We start from the raw sequence: 22220 nt of genomic DNA, 5'->3' as shown, positions 1-22220 counted from the left end.
TTTCTCAAGTTGGACATGCATACCCACCGAATTAAATAATGGATTATAATAGCAAAAGCAACATAAAAAAAATACGAATGGGTGCAAACTTTTAAAACGAATTACATATCGTTTATTAAAATCCACCCCTTGTCACATTTCCACTCCATCTTTAATAATAACGACATAGCGCATGTAATGGTTATTGTTCATTATTACCTCCCTGCAGCGAGTTAATGAGATGAATGACCCGCTGTTCAATTGTGCTCTTAAATTTCCTGTAGATGCTTTGCCGCCTGCTGCTGCGGAAGGAGCGTGGGCAATGAGGCAGAGAGTTGCGCGCCCCCCATCAGCGCACAAGACAACCCTCCCCACCCCCAACGCCCCGCGCAGCCAGTCCGCCCAGCAGCTCCTGCAGCCACTTGGAGCCTGCATGCACCGCACCGCGCCGCGCCGCACCGCGCAGCTGGATCCACGGAACACGGACGGCTCGGAGTGGCGGCCACGCGGGACACGCGCACTGCTTTCTTTTTATTGTCGCTTTTTCTAGTTCCGTTGACTGTGTGAATTGCATTTGCATGCATCAACTTTCACTTATGGTTGGCGAAGATGGGGTCAAGTTGTGGTTTCTCACGGGGAAACGGCGCTTCGGTGCTGCTGCTGTGGATGCTGCTCAGAGGTAAGAATCAGCATCACTACTTTTTTTTTTTTAACAAGATGGAAAAGTTTATTGCTGAGAGGGGGGCATGATTTGATAGAGTAAAACAGATTTATTTCTCTTGTGTGAATCTTCTGACATTCAAATGTGTTGCGCTCTTCATCTGATAAAGTATACCAGGAGATCAGTAACGTATTTTGTTTAGAAGTGCAACTTTAAAGTTACAAATAAAGATTACACACGGAATGAAACAAGTATAGTGCACAGGTCATGGGCTTAAGGGTCGAGTATGTACGTGTTTTTGAGTTGTATATATTTTAGTATACAGTTTGGATTGTATATGAGGTACGGTGATAAAGAAAAAGGATTATAAACAATACTGCTATTTTTTGTCCATAAATTTCAGGGTATTATGTATTTTTCATGTTTTTGTTTCAATGTTTAAAATTAAAGGTTCGATCAATCAATCAAAATATTTTTTTAGCTTCAATATAGCGGGTGGTATTGTTTTTCTGAGCCCAACTGCACTCTCTGTGAGTGAAGTGGCATAGACATGGTGTGTATCTCAAGTTATGTGAGTTATGGCATGGTGGTGTAATGGTGGAGTGAATACAGCCATATATCATAATATCATAATCCCTTTCACAATCCCACAGCCCAACTGTAGCAACACGGTCGTCCCAAGCGCTCTATATTTAAAGTGGGGCTCATAGCTCGGGAGCGTGGACATCTTTGTTGGGCTGCAAAGTATATTCTGGGGACAAAAGTAATGAAGTGAACATTTGAATGGTTTTATGTTTCACTCGGGGTTGGGTGTGAACACTTAGTTCACCCTGAATCTCAAGTCAGATATTTAGAATTTTTCTAAGCTTTCAGTATGGGGAAGACGTGTTTCCCAGTGACTGTGCCCAAATGCACAAAGCAAGCTCCATCAAGGCATGCTTGCAAGAGTTTGGTGTGAAACACCATTTTTGAAACATACTCGAATTGAAATTGTCTGGCAGGCCAATATTTCTAACTGTGGTTCAGATGTAACAGTCAAAACCTCCCACAGACACACTCAGCCATCTTGTAAAAAGTGTTCCCGTAAGTGGAAGCTGTCATAGATTCAAAGAAATGATCAACTCCATTGTTCTAATTTTATGTGCAAATGTAAGAGCCAAGTGTCCTAATAGTTGCATCACCACCTGAAAATGCTCGTTTTGAAAGTGGCCTACATTGTATTTTATCAAGCGAAAACAGAACACTTCATCATATATTTCTTTTCAATTAGACGGTCGCTCTCGTATGAATTGTTCATGCTCTTTAATTTTTGCAAAAGGGGAGTGACCAGTAAACGTAATCTCCCGAGAGAGCCTTTCATCTTGCGGGGTTGTTAAAATGATTCCCGATCATTTTTAAGGTGACATATGTATATGGCTGTATGTAATGTCCTCTGATTATTTGTCATGTTGTCAAAAGGGCGCACAAAGTTTGCATCGCACGTCTGAGCATTGGACATTTACATGTTCTTCTTTATGGGACAGCATTTTCTCTAATGATGATGGCTGTTGCTTTGCTTTGACTGAGAAAGTGGACCGTGCGATGGTAATTAGGCTGGTGCTGAAATACACTCAATATTATCGCCTCACCTGGCTGATTGTGGCAACAAAAGATTTATGCAGGGTGAAAGAGGAAAGGAGGTGAGCAGCAGGCAGGTGTGCAGCAGCTGCTCACATCTCCGGGCAAACACCGCCTATTTGTTTTCTTTGGGAAAATATTGTCTGAACATACCGCTCACTTTGTTATCAGTCGCCAAAATGACGCACGCATCACATTGATTTCATTGCATTGTTCCCTCAACCCCATGATGCTTACTCCTTGTTGAAGCTCAAAGTGAGATCCCACTTTTTTTAGGCCGATACTAGTACGTGTGTGTACTCATCTCGAGTACTTACCGATACCAACATCAAGAGTAACCGATACCACTCGTCCTTTTGGTACATAAAATTTGAATGAATCCAATGACAGTTAATTTTAAAGAAATGTGTTTCATTTATTTCTGACTAAAAGCAGAACAGCAATTTTGCATTTGGGAGTTTATGTCCAAAATAAAATTTCTTTGAATTGAATTTGTAATCAATTCCGAAATGTACAAGAATACGCTCAACCCTTGAGTTTTTGTATTTATTTATTTTTTTTAAATAAATTTAAGTGCAAAATTAAAAGACTTCAACTGCTAACTGTTTAGCACGACACTATAAAGTTGGAAAATAAGGCAGACAAATTCATCATGGTATATCAGCCAAAGTTGAAAATTATTCTTTTTTTATTAAAAAAAATATAAATGGATGAAAATTAAAAACAATGAAATACAACTATCCCGAGGAAAAATACCATTCAAGATATGTGGATGTAAAAGTAGAGTTCAAGGAATGTAAAAAGTGGATGTAATACAGTGATATGCAATGTTGTTTAGTGTACATCTATGCTCCTCTTTAAGTGCAATAAATGTCTATTTGGAGGTGAAAATTGATGGCTGGATGGATGATATAGACATGCTTGACACTGATAAGATCCCATTCTAAAGTTGTATTATGAGTTTTGCTTTTTCAAAGTTAATAATGCTCACCTTTGTTTGAGTATTAATTTGCCAGTATGCTTATTATCGTGGTTATTGTTGCTTGCAAGAGCATCATTTTGAGAGGTGTTTCTAATACTTGTATTTTGCTGACATGTGAAGGAAAAAAATTGTATTGAATCTCGATAAACTGTGCCGTGAATCGTGTATGTTTAATGCACTAATGGTGTAAGAGGAAAAATTACTTGTGCGCTCCTTATTTGCGGGTCTTTAATGTTTTAAACATTTCTCTCATGCATTCAGTGGCAGGTCCCATCCTCTCCACTTCAGGTTGTGTGTTACCGATTGGTGAAGTGTTTCTTGCTGAGGTAATGAATCTGAGGAAATGGGCAATTAACGCTCAGTGTCTAATAGCAACTGCAGCCTACACCTTTAGGAAATGTAAATGAAGGTCAACGATCTAAAAATTGGTTGTTGTTGGAAAGCCGTTTTTGTGCATCAAAGACTTTCTTAAAATTGTAAGAAGGTAATGATTAGTCTTAATGGTTTTCTTGACTAATAATTGATGAAGGCTCCCAGTTGCAAGCTTTGCAGTAGACAAACCCCACGACAGCCCTTTTCGGAATCCTTTTAGTAGATGACAGTCAAATGTAATCCATCACTTGCGTGAGGCGCGCCACAGATGTTTTCACATAAAAGCATCGAGCCGTTTATCTTCCACCGTGACCGTGTTTCCGTACCTTTGACCCTCTTTGCTCTTTGGTAACCTTAACCAAGTGGCCACGTCTTGTCCATCCCAGAGGAAGCCACAACCACAAACGCTCTCAAATCTCCTCCCTCGAGCTTGCCTCATTTTCATCACCATCTTTCTCTTTTAGCTGCGCCAAACCAATAAATCTCATTTGGTGGACGCTGCTATTTGATTTAGCTACTTATTACATTACATTATTTCGTAAAGCTTCTGGTTTTGTGTTGCCAATATGGAAGTGTCATTATTCTTGACTATTTGTCTCTCTTGTTGTCACTTGGCTTCTTTTAATACAATTTCAAAAGCACTTGTCAGGGAACTGAACAAAACGCAAACAGAAATGTATGTGCAACTATTATGTTCATATTACTTCTGGGAGTTTTAACACCAACCTCCTAACTGCATGGAGGCTTCACTGCATGATCCTTTAGGCAGTTATGGGTCATGCTTCCTTCTCATGCATGGTTAGGATTTAATCCGCTGCGATGAAAGGACAAAGAGACGTTGACTGAAATTTTGCCCCTTGGGAATTTTGGCCTTTTGTTTCACATCGGTCCTGACAAGTTATTCTCCAGTTCCCCAGTGGTAGCCACCGAGTTTGGAACAGTATTTATAACTATGAGTGAAACCAAGAATTGTCCTTGGCCAGTATGACTACTGCAGATCCAAATGAGAGGAATAACAGTAAATTATTATTTTTTTCGCTGAACATGTTGGTCAGTGTCCAATTCAAAACATTTTTCATACTGCTTATCCTCACGACAGTCGTGGGTGGGATGGAGCCTCCCACTTGACCAAGGATGAGAGGCAGGGTACACCCTTCGCAGGTCACATATAGACAAAGAAAAAAAGTAACTCACTCTCAATTATGGTTAATTTAGAGCAGGGATGGGATTTTTTTTCTTTTACAAACTGAAATACTTTTTAATTAATTGATTACTAAATACTCGTGAAAATGGGGGCAAGTGGGTAATATCATGAAAAAATAATATCTCAAATAAGAAAACACATTGTGAAAGAAAGAGAAAAAACTGTGAATATACGACTCCACAGGTGCCAAATTGCAAATATCCAGTGGCCGACTGTAGTTGTAAGTTGTTATATCACCACTCACCACTAGATGGCAGACATGTCATAGTTGCGCTTACACGGGGTCTTATATTGTCCGATATAACAATGTGAGAAGGTTCAATAATTTTTTTATGGATTTGGAATCATATGCAGGACAAACTTAGAACCTCAATAAGGTCAACATTTTCAGTGAGTTTATTTTGTGAAAAAGCGAGTTCTTGCACTTAATATTGGTTTCTTCTTCAGATGTTTCGTGCTCTCTTTGAATGTTCTTTTTTTAATGCAAGAGACCCCTTTACACTAAAAAAAAAATCCATTATAAGGTCATTTAGTTGTTTGCTTCAAACACTTTGTTGTTGTGTTAGAATAGTCGATCTTTTTTCCTACTTGTATTGAAAAATGTATTATCAAAAATAAAATATACTCAGAGCATATATTTTGTCCATATTTGAAATAGCGTTGTTGTCATACATCTGGTTAAGAAGTGCATGGTCCTAAATTGCCCCCTCCAGCATTTACGTTGCCCATCCCTGATTTAGAGTCTCCATATAATCTAAGAAATATGTTTTTGAAATGTGTGCGGAAGTTTGAGTACCCAGGGAACACCAATTGAAGCAACCAACAGAGTACAGACCCAAACGTCCTACAAACACCCCCCCCACACACACACACACACGCACACATTTGAATCTGAATTTCTGCATGTGCGACTTCCCAATCCACTAACCATTTGTTCAAGCCTTCACTTCACAAATTAATTTTCCACCAGCTCGTGCCAGTAACCTTGAGAGCTTTAGTTCCATTTGTGCTGGAGGATCCGCACCTCCACCTCCTATAAGGAAATTCCATCTCTTTGTCCCATCATAAGCTCGATGTGAACAGCTGTAGAACTGAGGAGAACCTGACTGTGAAAACTCTGAAAGTTTAAATATTAGCTTTGTTGTTTTATAAGTCATTTTAGAGTTTGTTATCTGGTTATCCAAAAAATGTTGATGACTAGCCAGATAAAAGTATGGATGCCGAGTTTATTTTGGGGATTTTAATCGCTGTAGCATCAGTGGAACTATCTATCCCTGAGAATTATCTTTTTGTCATCCTCTATAAACCAGCAAGTGGCCTGCAAAAAAAAATAAAAAATATTTTTATTTTCAATTTTTACATAAGAGCTTTATACATTGACATCCTATAGTTAAGCCTTGTAAAAAAAAAACAACAACCCATAGGTTTGCACAATATTTTATATGTAAAATTAGATTGGAAATTGTTATTATTCTCCTCTGTAATTAATTTTTAGCAACATTGGCTGCGATTGCCTAATCACTATCGTCGTGATGAGATGTTTTCCCAAAGCAGAATAATGACTCGTAGTTTGCGTCACGTGAACGATTCTTGCTCCCGCCGACAGACCCCTGGGAGTTCTTAAAACTTAATTTGTACTTGCTACTAACCCCAAAGGAGATGTTCTATTAGATTTGTTGATGACTGATGAACACGGTACATTGGATCTTGTGCTCTTCTATTCTCTTTGAGCGAATTGGATTACATTCTGGTGTAATGGATTATTATGTTAAGGTATGCAGCACAGCCAACTGAGCAAACTACCTGATTAGCTTTTGCTGCAAGTGATCATATATGATGATCATAATGCTGCCTTAGTTACAGGAAATGACTATTTTCTATTAACAGCTAATCTGCTTTGAAAGCATGATCTTTATTCGATTCAGATCGAGTGCGCTATGGTGAAACAATACCGCATACTTTTGGAGGAGACACTTTAAAATGTTATGATCAATAATTTTTTCTCAACATGGAATTTTTTAGCAAATTGAATTCTGGCAGTGAACATGTAACTGTTACCTCATAACAAGTGGTGTCATGATAGCTGATGATTTTAGTGTAATTGTGGTGTTTATTTTATTGAACTGTATAATGGATTGCAATCACACACATATTTGAAGTGGATGAAGCTTCAAATTATTACGCTTTATTTTGCTGTGCCCGTCCTCGCGGACTAATAATGCTTCCATGAGCGGGTCAATTATGTGTGCCGTGGGATGATTTTACACATGCTGCCTTCAACTCCCTGGCTGTCTCATCAGGGGAAAACAATCAGCATCACTGTTGATTAGTATGGTTATTGATTGCTCTGCTGCCTTTCCAATGAGTCGTTTCCAAGGACACATGCAGAGCATGTTGACCTTGGCAAACAGAGGCCTCTGTGCTCACAGCACCCGAGCAAGACTATCGGAAAGAGAGGTTGGATAACATATAGAGTGTTGGAGATGCAGCTTGCTTTCTGTCGATGGCGATGTTGTGTGTTGCTCTCGGTATTATTTCCTTCGGATATCAACAGTTTGTCTTGCGAGCATTGGCAAGCGCATGAGCTCATTGCTGGTAAATCTATCAGTCCGAGCGTGCATTGAGCTAATTGAGTTCCCGTCTTTGTCTAGGACAACAGAAAAGGGCGTCCCACCCTAGCAGCCCACCCCCGACTAAGCACCTCTAGACACACTTTGGTTTGTGCTGCATCTCATAGTATTTGTGATGAGGCTCTGTCCCCTTTGTCCTTCCACAGATAATATATGAGGAAAAATAGACACGCGGATCATTATTACCGACTGGCATCGAAACAAGGTCAAGCAAAGAGTGTGCCACCATTGTGGCTGTTTTCTAGTGTTTTTCGCATCCACTCGGAGGTAGAGACGCTCTTGTAAACAAGGGGGAATGCAACAGACCTCTTGTTCAAACAGTTTCTGTCTGCAAAATTACACACTCCGACTTTTGAGGAGATTACGCGTGTAGCAGGTGCAGCTCGGCATCAGCTTTTATAACTGTTTGATGGTTGTGAAGGTTCAGCTTATCGAGGTAATATTTGCGAACAGGCTGTTCCAGAAATAATTTACTCTGGTATTCCAATTCTTGGAAGAGCATTATTTATTTGAATATGTGTTATGTACTATTAACCCTACATGGTCTGAGGAACTGAAATGTCACTTTAGTATCATTTCAGGAGGAAGGCAATGACGCATCGTGTTTTTACAAACCAAAGATATGATTTCCCCTAAGAGGTCAGCTTCATCCATTCAATTAAGTCTGATTACTTGCTTTCCATTGGCTTCAGTCCTGGAGAGAAATTGAATTTTGACTGATATGAGCAAGTTGTGTTGCATTGCCATGTTGGCTTCACGCCAACATTTGCTTTCAGAAATATGCTTTGTTCCCGTTTGATTAGACGCCGGGACATTCTAGTTGCTTATCTGAAGAGCCGATGATTCCATCTAATATTAATAATAATAATTTTGTTATTTTTATGTCTAGAAATAAATCATTGTGAGTGATTATTGTCATTTGTTTGCTGATTTATGAGAATCATAAACGCTTTCAACAGTGACGAGCATGGGTCTCGCTTACCGAGATAATAGTGCCCTCTATAGGCTGTAATTGGTATAATTAGAGGCCAGCCTTTTTTCTGGACTGTATCTTTCCCCAACATCACCTACAATTGCAAGTGTCCTTGCCAAATTCAAATTTAATGAATCTAAACCCAGAAACATGAAAAACACCCACACTTTTTAAATAATCAGACAACAAATTTAAGATTGGCTTTTTGTCTCTTACTTATAATCATTTTGTCTCTGGTCACTATTGAGCATAATGGTTAAACATTCCAATCCATTAAATGCATCTCCACTGTCATCTGGCAGTCACAAAAACAAGAAAAATGTACGTTAGTCGGGGCGTATGACTTTGTATGTATTTGTGTTGGTAATTTTGATCATACATTGACCATACATTTTGCCTTTGTCTTTTTACTTGGCTGGAACTGAAAAAATATTTTCCAGAGTCATAAAATTAAATTAAGGTAAATCAAATTGTTATAGCTCATCCCACAAGAGGAACAAGCAAAAGGACCGTGGTATTTTTTTCTGCAGGAACAATTTAAACAAAAATGGTTGTAGCCACCCTGAGTGAATCACAATCTTTCAGGAAGGAACATTTTATCCATCAATCCAGCCTCCTGTCATCCAAGTCCAGTGAAATTAAATCAATGTCTGAAACCAGAGCTGAGGCCTGAATTGCACCAACAGAAATAGAAAATCTAGTTTTGCTGTCTACTAATGACATTAGCGCACTCCCTAAATGGTCGCCCACTGTCGTCAAAGGGGATCATAGCGGGGATGTAATTACAGGACGAACACTTGCATCTCAATTTTCCTGTAAAACATATAGATGATGTGATGCAGCTCCTTATGGATTAGCCTTTCAAGCTCATATACCAACCCCTTCCTCTGGTAGGTAATGATTAATTTCTCCTCTGTATCATGTGATCTGGCGTAATTAAACTTCTCAAGGTGAATACAAGGACGATCGGAAACCACATGATTATCGACCACATGAGAAATTCATTAAAAGACCTGCCTAAGTGTCATTTGAGCCCTCCTTTCAATTTCCGCTAACTGAATGGAGGAGAAGGTGGGGGGAGACGTGTGACTGTTGGGCAGAGGCCCCCCGATGTGTGTGTGTGTGTGTGTGTGTGTGTGTGTATATATCTATATATATATATATATATATATATATATATATATATAGATATATATATATATATATATATATATGAGGGCTATTAATGCTGGAGATTAATTAGAATTTTTTTTAACACAGTTAAATATTTTGACCCATTTAACTCAGTCTCAGTTTTATTTGCTTCAAACCTAATTTGCATACTTTGCGAAGTCAAATTAAAATACCGTACCATATTAGCTGTACATCTTTAGCACATCTCAGAACAAAACACCACGCAATCACTGCTGGAGTGTGAACTAAATATGCTATGCTATATAAGTTTTGAGAATTTTGTCTTAGAAAAATGCCTGTCCGTTTGGATCGTATTCCAGGATCAAAGAAAGCTACTCGGACTTTGAATTAAAATGCACTTCATATTTGGTGATTTGAAGGTATTATTCAAGTAAATATCTGTTACAAGCTTTACGAAAAAATAGTAGTTAAAAATTGTGATTAATCGCAATTATCCAACCATCCATCAAAAATCTCTACCGCTTGTCCTCACAAGGGTGGTGGGAAATGCTGGAGCCTCTCCAAGCTGCGGACAGTAAGCGGGGTACACCCTGAACTGGTTGCCAGCCAATTGCAGGGCACACAAAGACGAACAACCATCCGCTCTTACACTCATACCTAATGGCAATTTGGTATTCACGGGGAGAACATGCAAACTCCACACAGGAAGGCCGGAGCCGGAATCAAACCTCTGCACTGTGAGGCCATCGTGCCGCTAACCGCAATTCATTCTGGACATTTTTTTGTTTCCATGTATATCATGTATCTCTTGTCTTCTAAACAGACCATTTTCATTGTGTGTGTTAACCAGGGGCAAAAGGATTGTACTTCCCTCAGAATGAGTACAAGGAGACCATTTATGTTGGCCAGACAGCAGGGAGCTGGGTCCTCCAGGTCCACGCCATGCTCGACAAGGAGTCAGAGAAGCCGCATTTTTATCTGTGCTGGTCGAGCTCGCTGAAGCGTCCAGACTACAGCTCCTGGTTTAACATGGACACCAACACCGGAGTTCTGTCCTTGAACAAAACCCTGGACGAGAATGACTTTGCCTCACTATGTGAGTGGTATACAAGCATTTTACGTTAGTGTAGGGGCCTATTGTGGTGATGCTGTCAGATATCCTCTACATTAGGATTCAATTCGATGGCTACACGCTTCCCATACTGATAAAGGAGTTCCATCCTCAGGAGGTGGTCTGTTGGAGATTAAAATGCCTGTTTTGTTTCTCTCTCTTTCTGCATCTTATCAGATACACCTTCATGGTCAGTGAAGAAGTTGTCCTTCTATGTTATGGGTCTACCTAAGGCCACCAAGAAGTCCTGGTGCATCCCTAAAAAAAAACCTCGGATCATCCTGGACTTTGTTAATGCCACAATGCCACAATGTGCTCAGACAGATATGAAAGAGCTATGCTTCCCTCACCGAGACACTTCCAAGCCACACATCATGGAGAACAGATTCCCCGGGGCCGTAATGCGGCTGCAACGACTCACGAGGCTCAACGTCTGCCCCAACTACACCATTTCTTACAGTGTGGAATCAGGTTAGATGTGAACAAAAAGTACACAATTGTTGGGTTGAATGACCGATATCGTCACTGGCACTGCTTTTTAGTGCTGACCCAATACTTTTACAGCTTTGGAACCCACCTATACATTTTAAACACTGAATATGGTACATAGTGTTGAGCCATAGTTTCACAGTTCTGTTTAGTACACTATAAAATTGTATTGTAGATGACCCCACCATCCAATTTCTGACATTTGTCAGAGAAGGCTGAGGAAGTGAAAACCTCATCCTGGATGTCAGGGTTTAATTATGTGTACACTGATGACGACAACCCTAAGGAGTAGTACTTCACCCATCTCCAGCGTCTATGCTGGGGTCACGCATAAAAGCATAAAAGACCTCATGATTAACTCTCACGATGTAGTTTGTAGTTAAGAATATGTACAGATACAGTATTTGTGAAATAAAAACAAAAAGACCGTGAAGAATATAAGTACTGATTCAACTCATTTACTTCCAGGAAGTAAAAGTGAAAAATCAAACAAAAACTATAGATGCAGAAATGAACCCAAAACAAAAAGTACAAATCAGAATCAGAATCAGAATCAGAATCAGAAATCCCTTTATTGTCATTGTAATGAATAGTTAATGTCAGTTACATAAAATGACAATTTTGATTACTGGGCACAACAGTAAACAAAATAAATAAATATATATATATATATATATATATATATATATATATTTATATATATATATATATATATATATATATATATATATATGCTCTAGAGATCAGAGGTCAGCAACCTTTTTGAAACTGAGAACTACTTAGTTACCGGTAATGCAGAGAGCTACCAATTTGATACACACTTCTCAAATTGCTTATTTGCTCAAAATACCATGAATTATATGTTATATATTCATAATTAATTCATTTATGTAAATAAACTGATCATGTTGATTTCTCATAATAATTTCAACCTCGATTTAACAAGGTCGGAAGCAACACTCAATTTTATATTTTAATTTTTATTTATTACTTTATTTTTGCAGTATCCGCATGAAGTCACTTTGAAAGCAATATTGAAACCATAGCAATAAACAAAAACAACAGTGAAAGCGAAAAAAAACTGTTACTCTTCAAATAGCATACTAAAAACAATTTCTATCGTGTAATATTAAACTGTGAGGTATTCTTGTACTTTTCTATCAGAGAACCATGCAACTCTGAAAGTGTTTACATTTTCAAATGATCACTTCTACAGCAACATCACAGCACCGGTGAGCTATTTTAAGAACAAGCCGACAGTGCCTCATGTGGTCCTTGGGAGTAACCTGGTGCCCACCACTGGCCCCTTGGTGGTGAACTTTATAGACCACATTTTGAAACACGCTAATGGCCACTGACGTTATCCCTAATCTTGACCGAGCACATCTTTCCGGTGTAGTCTAAACAGGGGTGCATATTTCCTCTTGTTCTAATAGACGCACCTGCACCCTTCACTGTGAATCAGAACACCTCAGAAATGGTTGTGACCACTCCTTTAGACCGAGAAGAGAGTGAACGTTATAGACTCCTGCTGGTTTGCACGGTTACTACAGAGGCCGCTATCACCACGCTCGACACCCCTCTGGATGTTTTTGTCAATGACGAGGACGATAACGCACCTTATGTAAATGGAACAGCCACAGCAGATATTGTCATCAGCTTCAATCGGACTAAAGTAAGAAAACAAATAGAAGACTGGATCTGATATTACATTCATCCAAATGCTGATCTATCTCATCTGTCTCTTTCCAGGGTGCTACTTATGGCACATTGTCCGTTTTTGACAGGGACTTGACCTCCATGTATTCCACAGACCAGAGTCACAATATGTATTTTGAGTCCTTGCTCAACGCTGACCCCTGGACAAATGAAACGTTTGGTGTCAGACGCAGCTTCAGTGAAAAGAAAGCTGCTCGTAACGGCGTCAGAGAAACCATTCATAACTATCGTGAGTAATCCCATGACCTGAATCTCCTCTTTTTAAAGGGGAAGTCAACCCCCCAGAAAAATAGTTGCAGGAAAATGTTCTATGTGCCTTCATTAGTCTAAAGATAGCATTCTGATCAATATTACAGTTGTGGAATTTGAGTTAAGAAGCCAAATGCACCCGTTTATAGCCATCTCAGGGGGCGGCCATTTTGTTTGCCACTTCGGTCGACTGAAAATGACATCACAGGGTCAACCAATCGCAGCAAACGTGTTTTCTGAAGTTGTGCCATGACTGGTTGTTATCTGAGCCCTGAGCAACTGTGATGTCATTTTAAGTTGACAGAAATGACTAAATGGCAAAAAAAAGAGTGTATTTTACAGCCTAAGTCACATTCTACAAACGCAGTAGTAATCAGAATGTCATGTTGTGACAAGCGGGCCTGCTTAGAACATATTCTTGGAAGGAACTTTTTGGGGTTGACTTCTCGTTTAAGTGCAGATGTTTGAGAAGAAAACCTGTTGTGCCTCCCTTTTAGAGCTGATCCTTAAGAGGAACCTGCCTGTGACAGAGAATCGCAGCGTGCAGATCGACTACCTGGTCAATGACACCACCTATCCTGGTCCTAATGCAACTGTGTTACTTCACTTTGATGTCACCATCTTACCGGTCCACATCCGCTTTGAGAACATCACGCATATCTTCACGCTCACACGTAAAGCTTCGATTTATGCTCAGGTACTCCAATTCAGCTACTAGTGTATGTGAGTAGATTCAATCTTATGGGCTGATTTTGAGACGAAAGGTCAACTTGTGTGGGCAAAATTGTGATGCGTTTTTTAAGTTCGTTTGCGAATTTGAGTTATTTCGATCAATCCACTACTTCTAGCTAATCTTTAAGGTTTGAGATTAGCCGTGGTGATGGATCGTTCCAGTGGTCCATTTTTTCCAGTTTTCATTAAACTCTGATCAATCAAATATTTTGTCAACAAAAGAGTCCAACGCACTGGTGGTTTCTTTTTGAGAGACCAAAAATGTATGACTTGGCGAAATTAAAGTGAAGAGAAGATTGTTAAAGCATGCTCTCAAAGATTTTAGTGATCACATGAGCTAACATATATTTTTTATTTATATTATTATTATTGGGAACACATAATTTTGTATTCATTTCGTTGTTGTTTAGTATGTGAAAGCCGACATGCCACGTGCATTACTATGTTGCGTTATATGTTGCGTGACAAATATGTGCCGCCGCGTTACCTGAAAAACCACATTCCTGCTTTGTGGACACCTCATCAGAGTGACAGATCTTTACCTCTTGTCAAGCCGGCCTTCTGCTGACTCAATAACAACCGACGTTATCCATCCATCCATTTGCTGTATCGCCTATCCTCATAAGCAATGTTGGAGAGCTGGCCCCGATGCAAGCTACTTTTCGGGTGCTCAATGAACGGGCCACCAGTCAATCGTAGGACACAAATGAAAGTGACGTCAAACCTCCTTCTATCCCATTGCAGGTTGGCAGAGTCTGCGTGGAAAACTGCCAGCAGTTTGATGGCTTCAATGTCACATACCAACTCAAGGTACCTGATAAGAACGTCTCTGCTGACGAGCTGTCCTGCTATGCAGCCATAAGTATCACCCAGGCACCAGATGAAATGTGGGGACTCCTCTACGTGAACGACACTGAGCCTCTGCGACGAGATGAGTGCCAGGATCTGCAGTACATCGTCGTAGCTCAGGCGGCGCACACAGAGTCGGAAGCCAGCACTCAGATCCAAATCATTCTGGACGCTGAAGGTGGAATACCAGCAAATGCTAAACTCAATGCAATGTTCACATTTAAAGTGAAGTCAGTACTTGAACTAAACCTAAGAAGGGTTTATCAGCACTTCGTTTCACCTCAGTCCTGTTTTTTTATCCAATTGAGAATGAAGTGGTGTACTTAATAAAGTATGTTTTACGTTTGTTTCATGTAGTAAACCAGGAGAGTCAGCAGTTCCTGCCCTGCGCTGAAAACAGACGTCGAGGAGACTGTGAGTCCACCAGAGGCCTGGGGGCGACTACGGGGAGATGCCAGTGGAGGCAAGGCACTGAAAAAGGTCATTTTAAAAGTTTACAGGAGTAAAAATATATATATATATATAGATATATCATTGGGAGCCAACCACAGGAGTTTCAACATACCATGCTATTTAAATATAAAATATATCAATATTATTATTGTTCCAGGAATTGCGGAAAACTACTCGACCTGCTCCCCAGACCTGCGCACATGTCCAGATAGCTTCTGCGATGCAATTGAAAGAAAAGATACAGCAATATGCCCGCAAGATTGTACGAGTAAGTTCATTCTTTTTTTTCAGAGTCATGGCAGATTCAGAATGTTGCTTTCACAATCTTGACTGTGTGTGTGTGTGTGTGTGTGCTTATTTTATCTGTGTGTGAAGAGGAAACTGTCACCGGAGGTCATGAACTGGGCCTGAGGAATGGAATCCAGGCTGGCTACGGGACCTGTTACTGCTTAATGGAGAGATGCTTCTGTGAAAAGGATGATATTGAGGGTGTGTTGTCATGTAACGAATCACAACTCATTTGGAAATTGAATGAAGTGAACTGAATCTTCTCAATACGTTTATTGTAATTGATAAGAATATATAAGAATTTTTCAACATTCAATATAGTTAACCATTTTGTCCACTTTCGTGGATTGACACTGACTACTATTGGCAAGAACACCGCTTTCTGTTGTCGGTTAGGCACATTAGGGGGCAAGACCGTGCCGCCCATCGGGAATTTAGGGAAAACATTTAACGATTTTCCAGGAATTCACATTTTAACGCTCAAAATCGTGCACGCTCACGCACACACTCAAAATCGGAGTTTCAACCCAAACGGGCATCCTGTCAGTTATCTAGTCAGTAGCAGATGGCTTTAATATTAGCACATTAGCATACGAAAATTGTTTCTCCCATTGCAATGCAAAAAGGACTGCGGCACTGAACGAAAACCTGTTCCTGGCTCTGATTAGCTGATAATGATAAAAACGTGTTGGCAGAAGTTAAGAGATTTGCCACATATCCTTGTTTAACTAAGGTAGGGCGACTCACTCAAATTGCTCCATGTGACAAGAAGACACATGGCTTGCCTCAGTGTGGAGAGGAGGGAGGGATCGGGTTACTTAAACCACTTCGGAGGCACTTATCTCTGTCTATTAGCTGTTAAGATCGTGAACTACGACAAAAACAAAAACAGATGCTTTAAATTGAAGAATTTCACAACTATTGCCTGTGCTTGGCTAACGGTTAGGAGTGCCGTGACAGCATAATAATGACTGATAAATACAAATGCAAAAATCAGTGCTTCCATCTGCGACAATCCGTTCCTTGAGCCGTCACCTTATGGTGGTCAAGTGGTTTGTGTGGCCCAATGAGCCGAGGAGCTACATTGCCCGGGGCTTTACGCCCCTGGTTGGGTCACCCAGGGCAAACAGGTTTGATGACAAGTGGCTGTTCTCCAGGTCTGCACCTATGAAGTCCAGCCAGGCACAGCTCGAAAAGGCAACATGGGTCCCCCTTCGATGGGGTCACCAACTGTGAGAAGGGCTACGGGGGGTCGAGAAGTCATTTTGGGGGGCAGCTGAGGGCAGGGACCTTAGCAGTACAATCCCCGACTACAGAGGCTAGCTCCGGAGACATGGACTGTCATCTCTCTGGCAGGTAAAGTGCCTGAGCTGGTGTGTGAGGTTGAGCGATTTCGACCAGACGGGCTCGCCTCAGCACACAGTTTGGGCTCCAGTAATCTTGAGAGGGGTTGGACTCTTTTCCACTCTGGGGTCGTCCACAGTAAGAAGCGCCGAGCAGGTGTAGGCACACTTATTGCCCCCCCAGCATGGTGCCTGTACGTTGGGGTTAGTCCTGGTGGAAAGGAGGCTAGCATACTTTGAAGAACTCCTCAATTCCACTCAACATTTTGATTCAGTGCGGTAAGGAGAAAAAGACGAGAGGGGAAAAAAAATCCACAGTCATGCCAATGCTGGGATATGAAAAATGCTCATTATTTATTCATGCTCATGAGCAAAAGGTGATGAGCCCGGTAGAAGGATGGCTTAATCTCACATGAACAGCGGAATCATCCACACGTCACCTTGCATCACAAAAATGAGTCGTGTCGCTCAGGAAAACAGTGAGACTGCAACATATGTCCTTCTCCTCCAAGTTTGGCCACTAACTGGCGGGAGTCAGAGCGGGTACCCCAAACATAAGCGCTGGCCTATGACATCGCTTGTTGGCAGCACACCTAAATAACGGACCCATATCCCATTAATTTGTTCCTTTGAGGAAGCTCATTTATCTCTCGTCTTGAAGTTACTGAGGTGGTTAAAAAGCTCTTTGGTGGCAGGGCCCCACGAGTGGATGAGGTCCTCCCGGAGTTACGAAAGACTCTGGATATTTGTGGTACTTTCATTTCAATAACTCCATTTACACACTGCTACAATGTTTTTCCCTTTTTTTTGGTCATGTATCAAATTAGCAGCATTGCCATAACGTACTAAAAATATAATTATGAAATCCTGCTTGATGCCAGTACTTATGTCACATTTCCACTGTCCCCGCCAGATGCACTCTGCGATGACATGTGTAAGACGGTCATTGCCACCGTTCTACTCCTCTCCTTCATCGTTTCCATCCTCCTTTCTTCATACTTCATCCACCGCTACCACAAGAACTCACCCAAGCCCCCAATAGCATCTGCTGAGATGACTTTCCGCCGACCAGCCCAGGCCTATCCCATCACCTTCCCTGCTAACAACCTCCGAAGAGGCTCGCAGGAATCCATCGAGACCGACACCTTTAAAATCCCCGTGAGCCTCTTCTCACGCCGCGTATTTTGATTTGTAACACTTTTGAGATACAGTATCATGCGCAACATCATGTTTGTTTACTTTCAACAGGAGGACCCCAAATGGGAATTCCCTCGTAAGAACCTCGTGCTTGGCAAGACTTTGGGAGAGGGAGAGTTTGGGAAAGTTGTTAAAGCGACGGCATTCAGACTGAAAGGAAAAGCAGGTTACACTACTGTGGCTGTGAAAATGCTGAAAGGTACGAGCAATCAAACTACAAAAAAAATCTTTTTGAGTCAAGAAAATATTTAATGAAACCTGTTCCTCACCTTCTCAAGTTTGAATGTAACTTAGTAATATGCTCTTAGCTGATTGTTGGTTTCTTCATTTAAAATCATTGTTGTTCTCCATGATAGAAAACGCATCCCATAGTGAACTACGGGACCTGTTGTCAGAATTCACGTTACTCAAGCAAGTTAACCATCCTCACGTCATAAAGATGTATGGAGCTTGCAGTCAGGATGGTAAGACCTCAGCCGAGCTCCTCAGTGACAGCCGGTGTTGTGCTTGGAGTGTGAAGACTGTTTTTCTCTGAATAGGTCCATTATACCTGATCGTGGAATATGCCAAATTTGGGTCACTTCGTAACTTCCTTCGCGAGAGCCGGAAAGTTGGCCCGAGCTTCATGGGAATGGACGCCAACCGAAACTCCAGCTATTTGGAGAACCCGGATGACAGGGCGCTCACAATGGGTGACCTGATCTCCTTTGCATGGCAAATATCCAGAGGCATGCAGTATTTAGCTGAAATGAAGGTTTGACTTTTTTTCTTTTTTTTGTGAAGGTGCATCTTCATGATATATTGTAATTAAGCTTAGATTTTTTTTTTTTATGTGTCAAACAGCTTGTTCACAGAGACCTTGCAGCACGAAATGTGCTTGTAGCAGAGGGAAGGAAGATGAAAATCTCCGACTTTGGCCTCTCTAGAGATGTGTATGAGGAGGACTCTTATGTTAAGAGGAGCAAGGTGAAGACAGAAAGAACGGACATTTCCCCATAAACTTTGAATGCATATCAAAATCTTGTATCTGTTTTGAAGGGTCGAATACCTGTGAAATGGATGGCGATAGAATCCCTGTTTGATCACATTTATACAACACAAAGTGACGTGTGAGTACAGTCATCATTTTGAGGTTTCCAAAGAGATAACTCTGGATGCTTCATTATTTAAGATATTACCCTGAAATGGCGTGTATAGATAGTCTAATGTTTCTTCTTTCTTCCAGATGGTCCTTTGGTGTGCTCCTTTGGGAAATTGTGACATTAGGGGGCAATCCATACCCGGGGATTGCACCTGAACGCCTCTTTAACCTGTTGAAGACTGGCTACAGGATGGAGAGACCGGAGAACTGCTCCGAGGAAATGTGAGCGCTCCGCTTTGTTAGTTTGTAACATCTACAAGTGCTGCAATGCACCACACTATGCACTATGCTGGGAAAGCCGAATAATATTTACGCGAGCAACTGCAAAAAACTTTATTCCGTAGGTATAACCTCATGGGCCGATGCTGGAAACAAGAATCGGACAAGAGGCCAACATTCTCCGATATCAGCAAAGAACTGGAAAAGATGATGGTTAAAAGTCGGGTATGGTGACGCATTAACAATCAAATAATTTCTCAGCATTTCTGTTATACTTGACATTGACTTTTGCATTAATTAGCGCAACTTTTTTTTGCACTGATTTGCAGCTGATGTGGTTCAACAGCTTTGCAGCGAGGCGTGTTGTGTCCATTTCTACTAAAGATTTCTTGCATTATAATACATATTGAAGATAAAGAGATTATTCATTGGCTGTGTTGTTGGGGTTATTCCTTCCCAAAAAATCATTTTCATTCTTTTTACATTCACATTTGTATACACTCACATCAGTAATGCAGGTTAAACAAAACCTATCGTTAGTCTTCAAACAGCAAAAAAAAAAAAAAAATTGGCCTTGTCAAGGATGCATTTTAAACTCTGCACGAGATTGTCACTTGTTCAAACAGGGTTGTAGCATAATCAAACAAAGAAGTGTGTTCATGCACGGAGATTTAAAAAAAAAAAAAAAAAAGAAAAAAAACTCAGCTGGCTCCACATAATCAGGCTAATCACACCTTGATCTGCTTTTGCCAGGATTACCTGGACCTGGCAGCCTCCACGCCTGCTGACGCCCTGCTGTACGATGACGCGCTCTCTGAAGAGGACACACCACTTGTGGACTGTAATAACGCCCCTATCCCTCGAACCCTCCCCTCCACATGGATTGAAAACAAGCTCTATGGTAGAATTTCCCATGCATTTACTAGATTTTAGAAACAGGGCAAACAGGCTCTCTGTTTTAGCCAGTGTATGTTTGGCTTTCTATAGTCAGGTGTGTGTGACTGTGATCTGGGCATGCCTTTAGCTGATTATTCCTGACCATTTCATCGTAAATTAAGAGGCTCAGTGAAATACAATACTATGTGTTGTCTTGCATTCTGTTTTATTTGGACCTGCTTCTAATGTACAGGAAAGCTGACCAAAAACTCGACATTTGCAAATACTGATTGCACTCATCATTTTAATTTATACAACACCATTCCGCCTTCATTAACGTTTTATTTGTAGATATAATTGTTTTTCACTTTTTTGGGGGGGTACAGGGGGTTCCTAATGTCCTCCTTTGTGGGCACTGATGGAAACCGGTGACATTTGAAACAGGTCCTCGCTGAATCAATCACTACTTGTTGTTTGAATTTCAGATTGTCTTAAATTTTCCTCGCCTTTTCTATATGTAGCTATTAATATATAATGATTCCATAATACTGAATGGAGAAGCAGTAAGGCTTTTGAGTGCAACTCTTTGGTGAAGATACTTCAATAAACAGAATGTACAGGTTGCTAATGCAATATTAACTGATGCCTTGATACATTACAAAGACATTGATACATTGATAACGGTGACAAAGCCGTAACTGAAATGTTTGTTCGGTTCAATTCCACCTCCCACCACCACCCCTCCGGCCACTGCAGAGTTTGATTTAAAAGCCTTGCTGTCTGCACGCTGCTTATCTTTCACTGAGTGCAGAAAAATGATGTGTTCTCATTTTTAGGCATGTCATACCCGAACTGGCCCGAGAAGAGCCCGGTACCGCTCAACAGACATGATGCCACTAATCCAGTCTTTACAAGATATGCCAATGATAGTGTTTATGCAAACTGGATGGCTTTGCCTTCACCCGCAAAAACTGTGGACAAGCTTGATAGCTAGATGTGACAAGACAAATCCACATTGTAGAAAAGATGTGTTGGTAGATGTGTATATTTCTATAAGACTGTGTATATACAATCTGATGCTAAAGTTGGTTCCCTTTTATTTCTGTTGCACGGGTATTAAAACTGGTTTTTTTTTTTTTGTTTTTTTTTGCTGCGAAACTAGCTGGACCAAAGTAGGCCATGTTTCATTCAGCTCTTATGTATGTTAATTATTACCTCACAGTCATGTTGGCCACGTTGTATCACTGCATGACTGTTGTACCAGATTGTATGTCAGTGTCAATGTCTTTTAAGTGCCTGTGCCGCTTCGACAATAGCCTCCAAATATTACTGTGCTACTGTGACGATAATGTTCCAGCCCAGGAATTAAAGGGGACTTTACCATCATCTCGACAGCTGGAACTGCGTGGACGAAAAATGTAAAGTTTCTACTTTGGAGGACTGCGCTCCTTGCTATGTCCAAAGACTAATTTTCTGTTCTACCCATGTGATGTTTCAAAAACATTTCCAAACAGAGGTAAACCTGACCCCTTATTTTTATTTTTTTATTACGTGAAAAATGTCAGTAAATTAGTGCTACTTTGTTTGATGACTTCATGCAAATTGGGGACATTTTCAGAGACGGATAAAATGTCTTTTTTTTCACTCAGTGCAAAAGCAACGTCAAGGGAAAATGTATGTAAACTAACGAGTGCTATCATTGCTGTTAATTTGATTATGTTACAGTTAATAAAAAATACAAATGTACAATAGCTTCACAGTCCATTTTTTGCGTGAAGCAGAAAGAGCTGCACTGAATATATGAAATGATATGATATGATTGGTTTACACCACTAATCCTGTTCAGGGTCACGGAGAAACAGAAAACACAGACTACACCCTGGATTGATCGCCAGTCAGTCTTCAGGCGCATACGCTCATAATCATGTTCACTGTGTGGAAAATGAACACACATGGCCTGCACAGAGGTCAGGCGAATGCGCCTATAGACCATCAGTGATCC

At 40.6% G+C, this 22220-nt stretch overlaps 1 protein-coding gene across 1 annotated transcript; it reads left to right on the top strand.

Moving 5' to 3' along the window:
* The first annotated feature begins 302 nt into the window (after positions 1–302).
* Positions 303–21349, top strand: ret (ret proto-oncogene receptor tyrosine kinase). The gene is made up of 20 exons (XM_088304178.1): positions 303–658; positions 10403–10648; positions 10841–11134; positions 12589–12827; positions 12905–13100; positions 13618–13817; positions 14597–14879; positions 15059–15181; positions 15312–15422; positions 15530–15643; positions 17699–17943; positions 18034–18181; positions 18339–18446; positions 18522–18736; positions 18826–18948; positions 19021–19091; positions 19208–19345; positions 19468–19567; positions 20096–20243; positions 21055–21349. Exons 1-20 carry the CDS (start codon positions 589–591, stop codon positions 21210–21212), a joined length of 3330 nt encoding a protein of 1109 aa, XP_088160304.1. The 5' UTR covers positions 303–588; the 3' UTR covers positions 21213–21349.
* Positions 21350–22220: the final 871 nt, after the last annotated feature.

Source organism: Idiotropiscis lumnitzeri, chromosome 9 (assembly GCF_059441095.1).
Source record: "Idiotropiscis lumnitzeri isolate Australia: NSW breed Sydney's pygmy pipehorse chromosome 9, RoL_Ilum_1.0, whole genome shotgun sequence".
In the NCBI taxonomy this organism is placed as follows: Eukaryota; Metazoa; Chordata; class Actinopteri; order Syngnathiformes; family Syngnathidae; genus Idiotropiscis; species Idiotropiscis lumnitzeri.
The sequence above is the reverse complement of the archived record's forward strand: the minus strand, read 5'-3'. Positions and strand labels throughout refer to the sequence as shown.

Bases quoted from the DNA above. Each gene is read 5' to 3' on its own strand.
- ret (XM_088304178.1), top strand. From the start codon at position 589: ATGGGGTCAAGTTGTGGTTTCTCACGGGGAAACGGCGCTTCGGTGCTG. The intron at 15,182-15,311 runs GTCATTTTAAAA...TTATTGTTCCAG, and splicing joins GAGGCAAGGCACTGAAAAAG to GAATTGCGGAAAACTACTCG. The intron at 19,568-20,095 runs GTATGGTGACGC...TGCTTTTGCCAG, and splicing joins AGATGATGGTTAAAAGTCGG to GATTACCTGGACCTGGCAGC.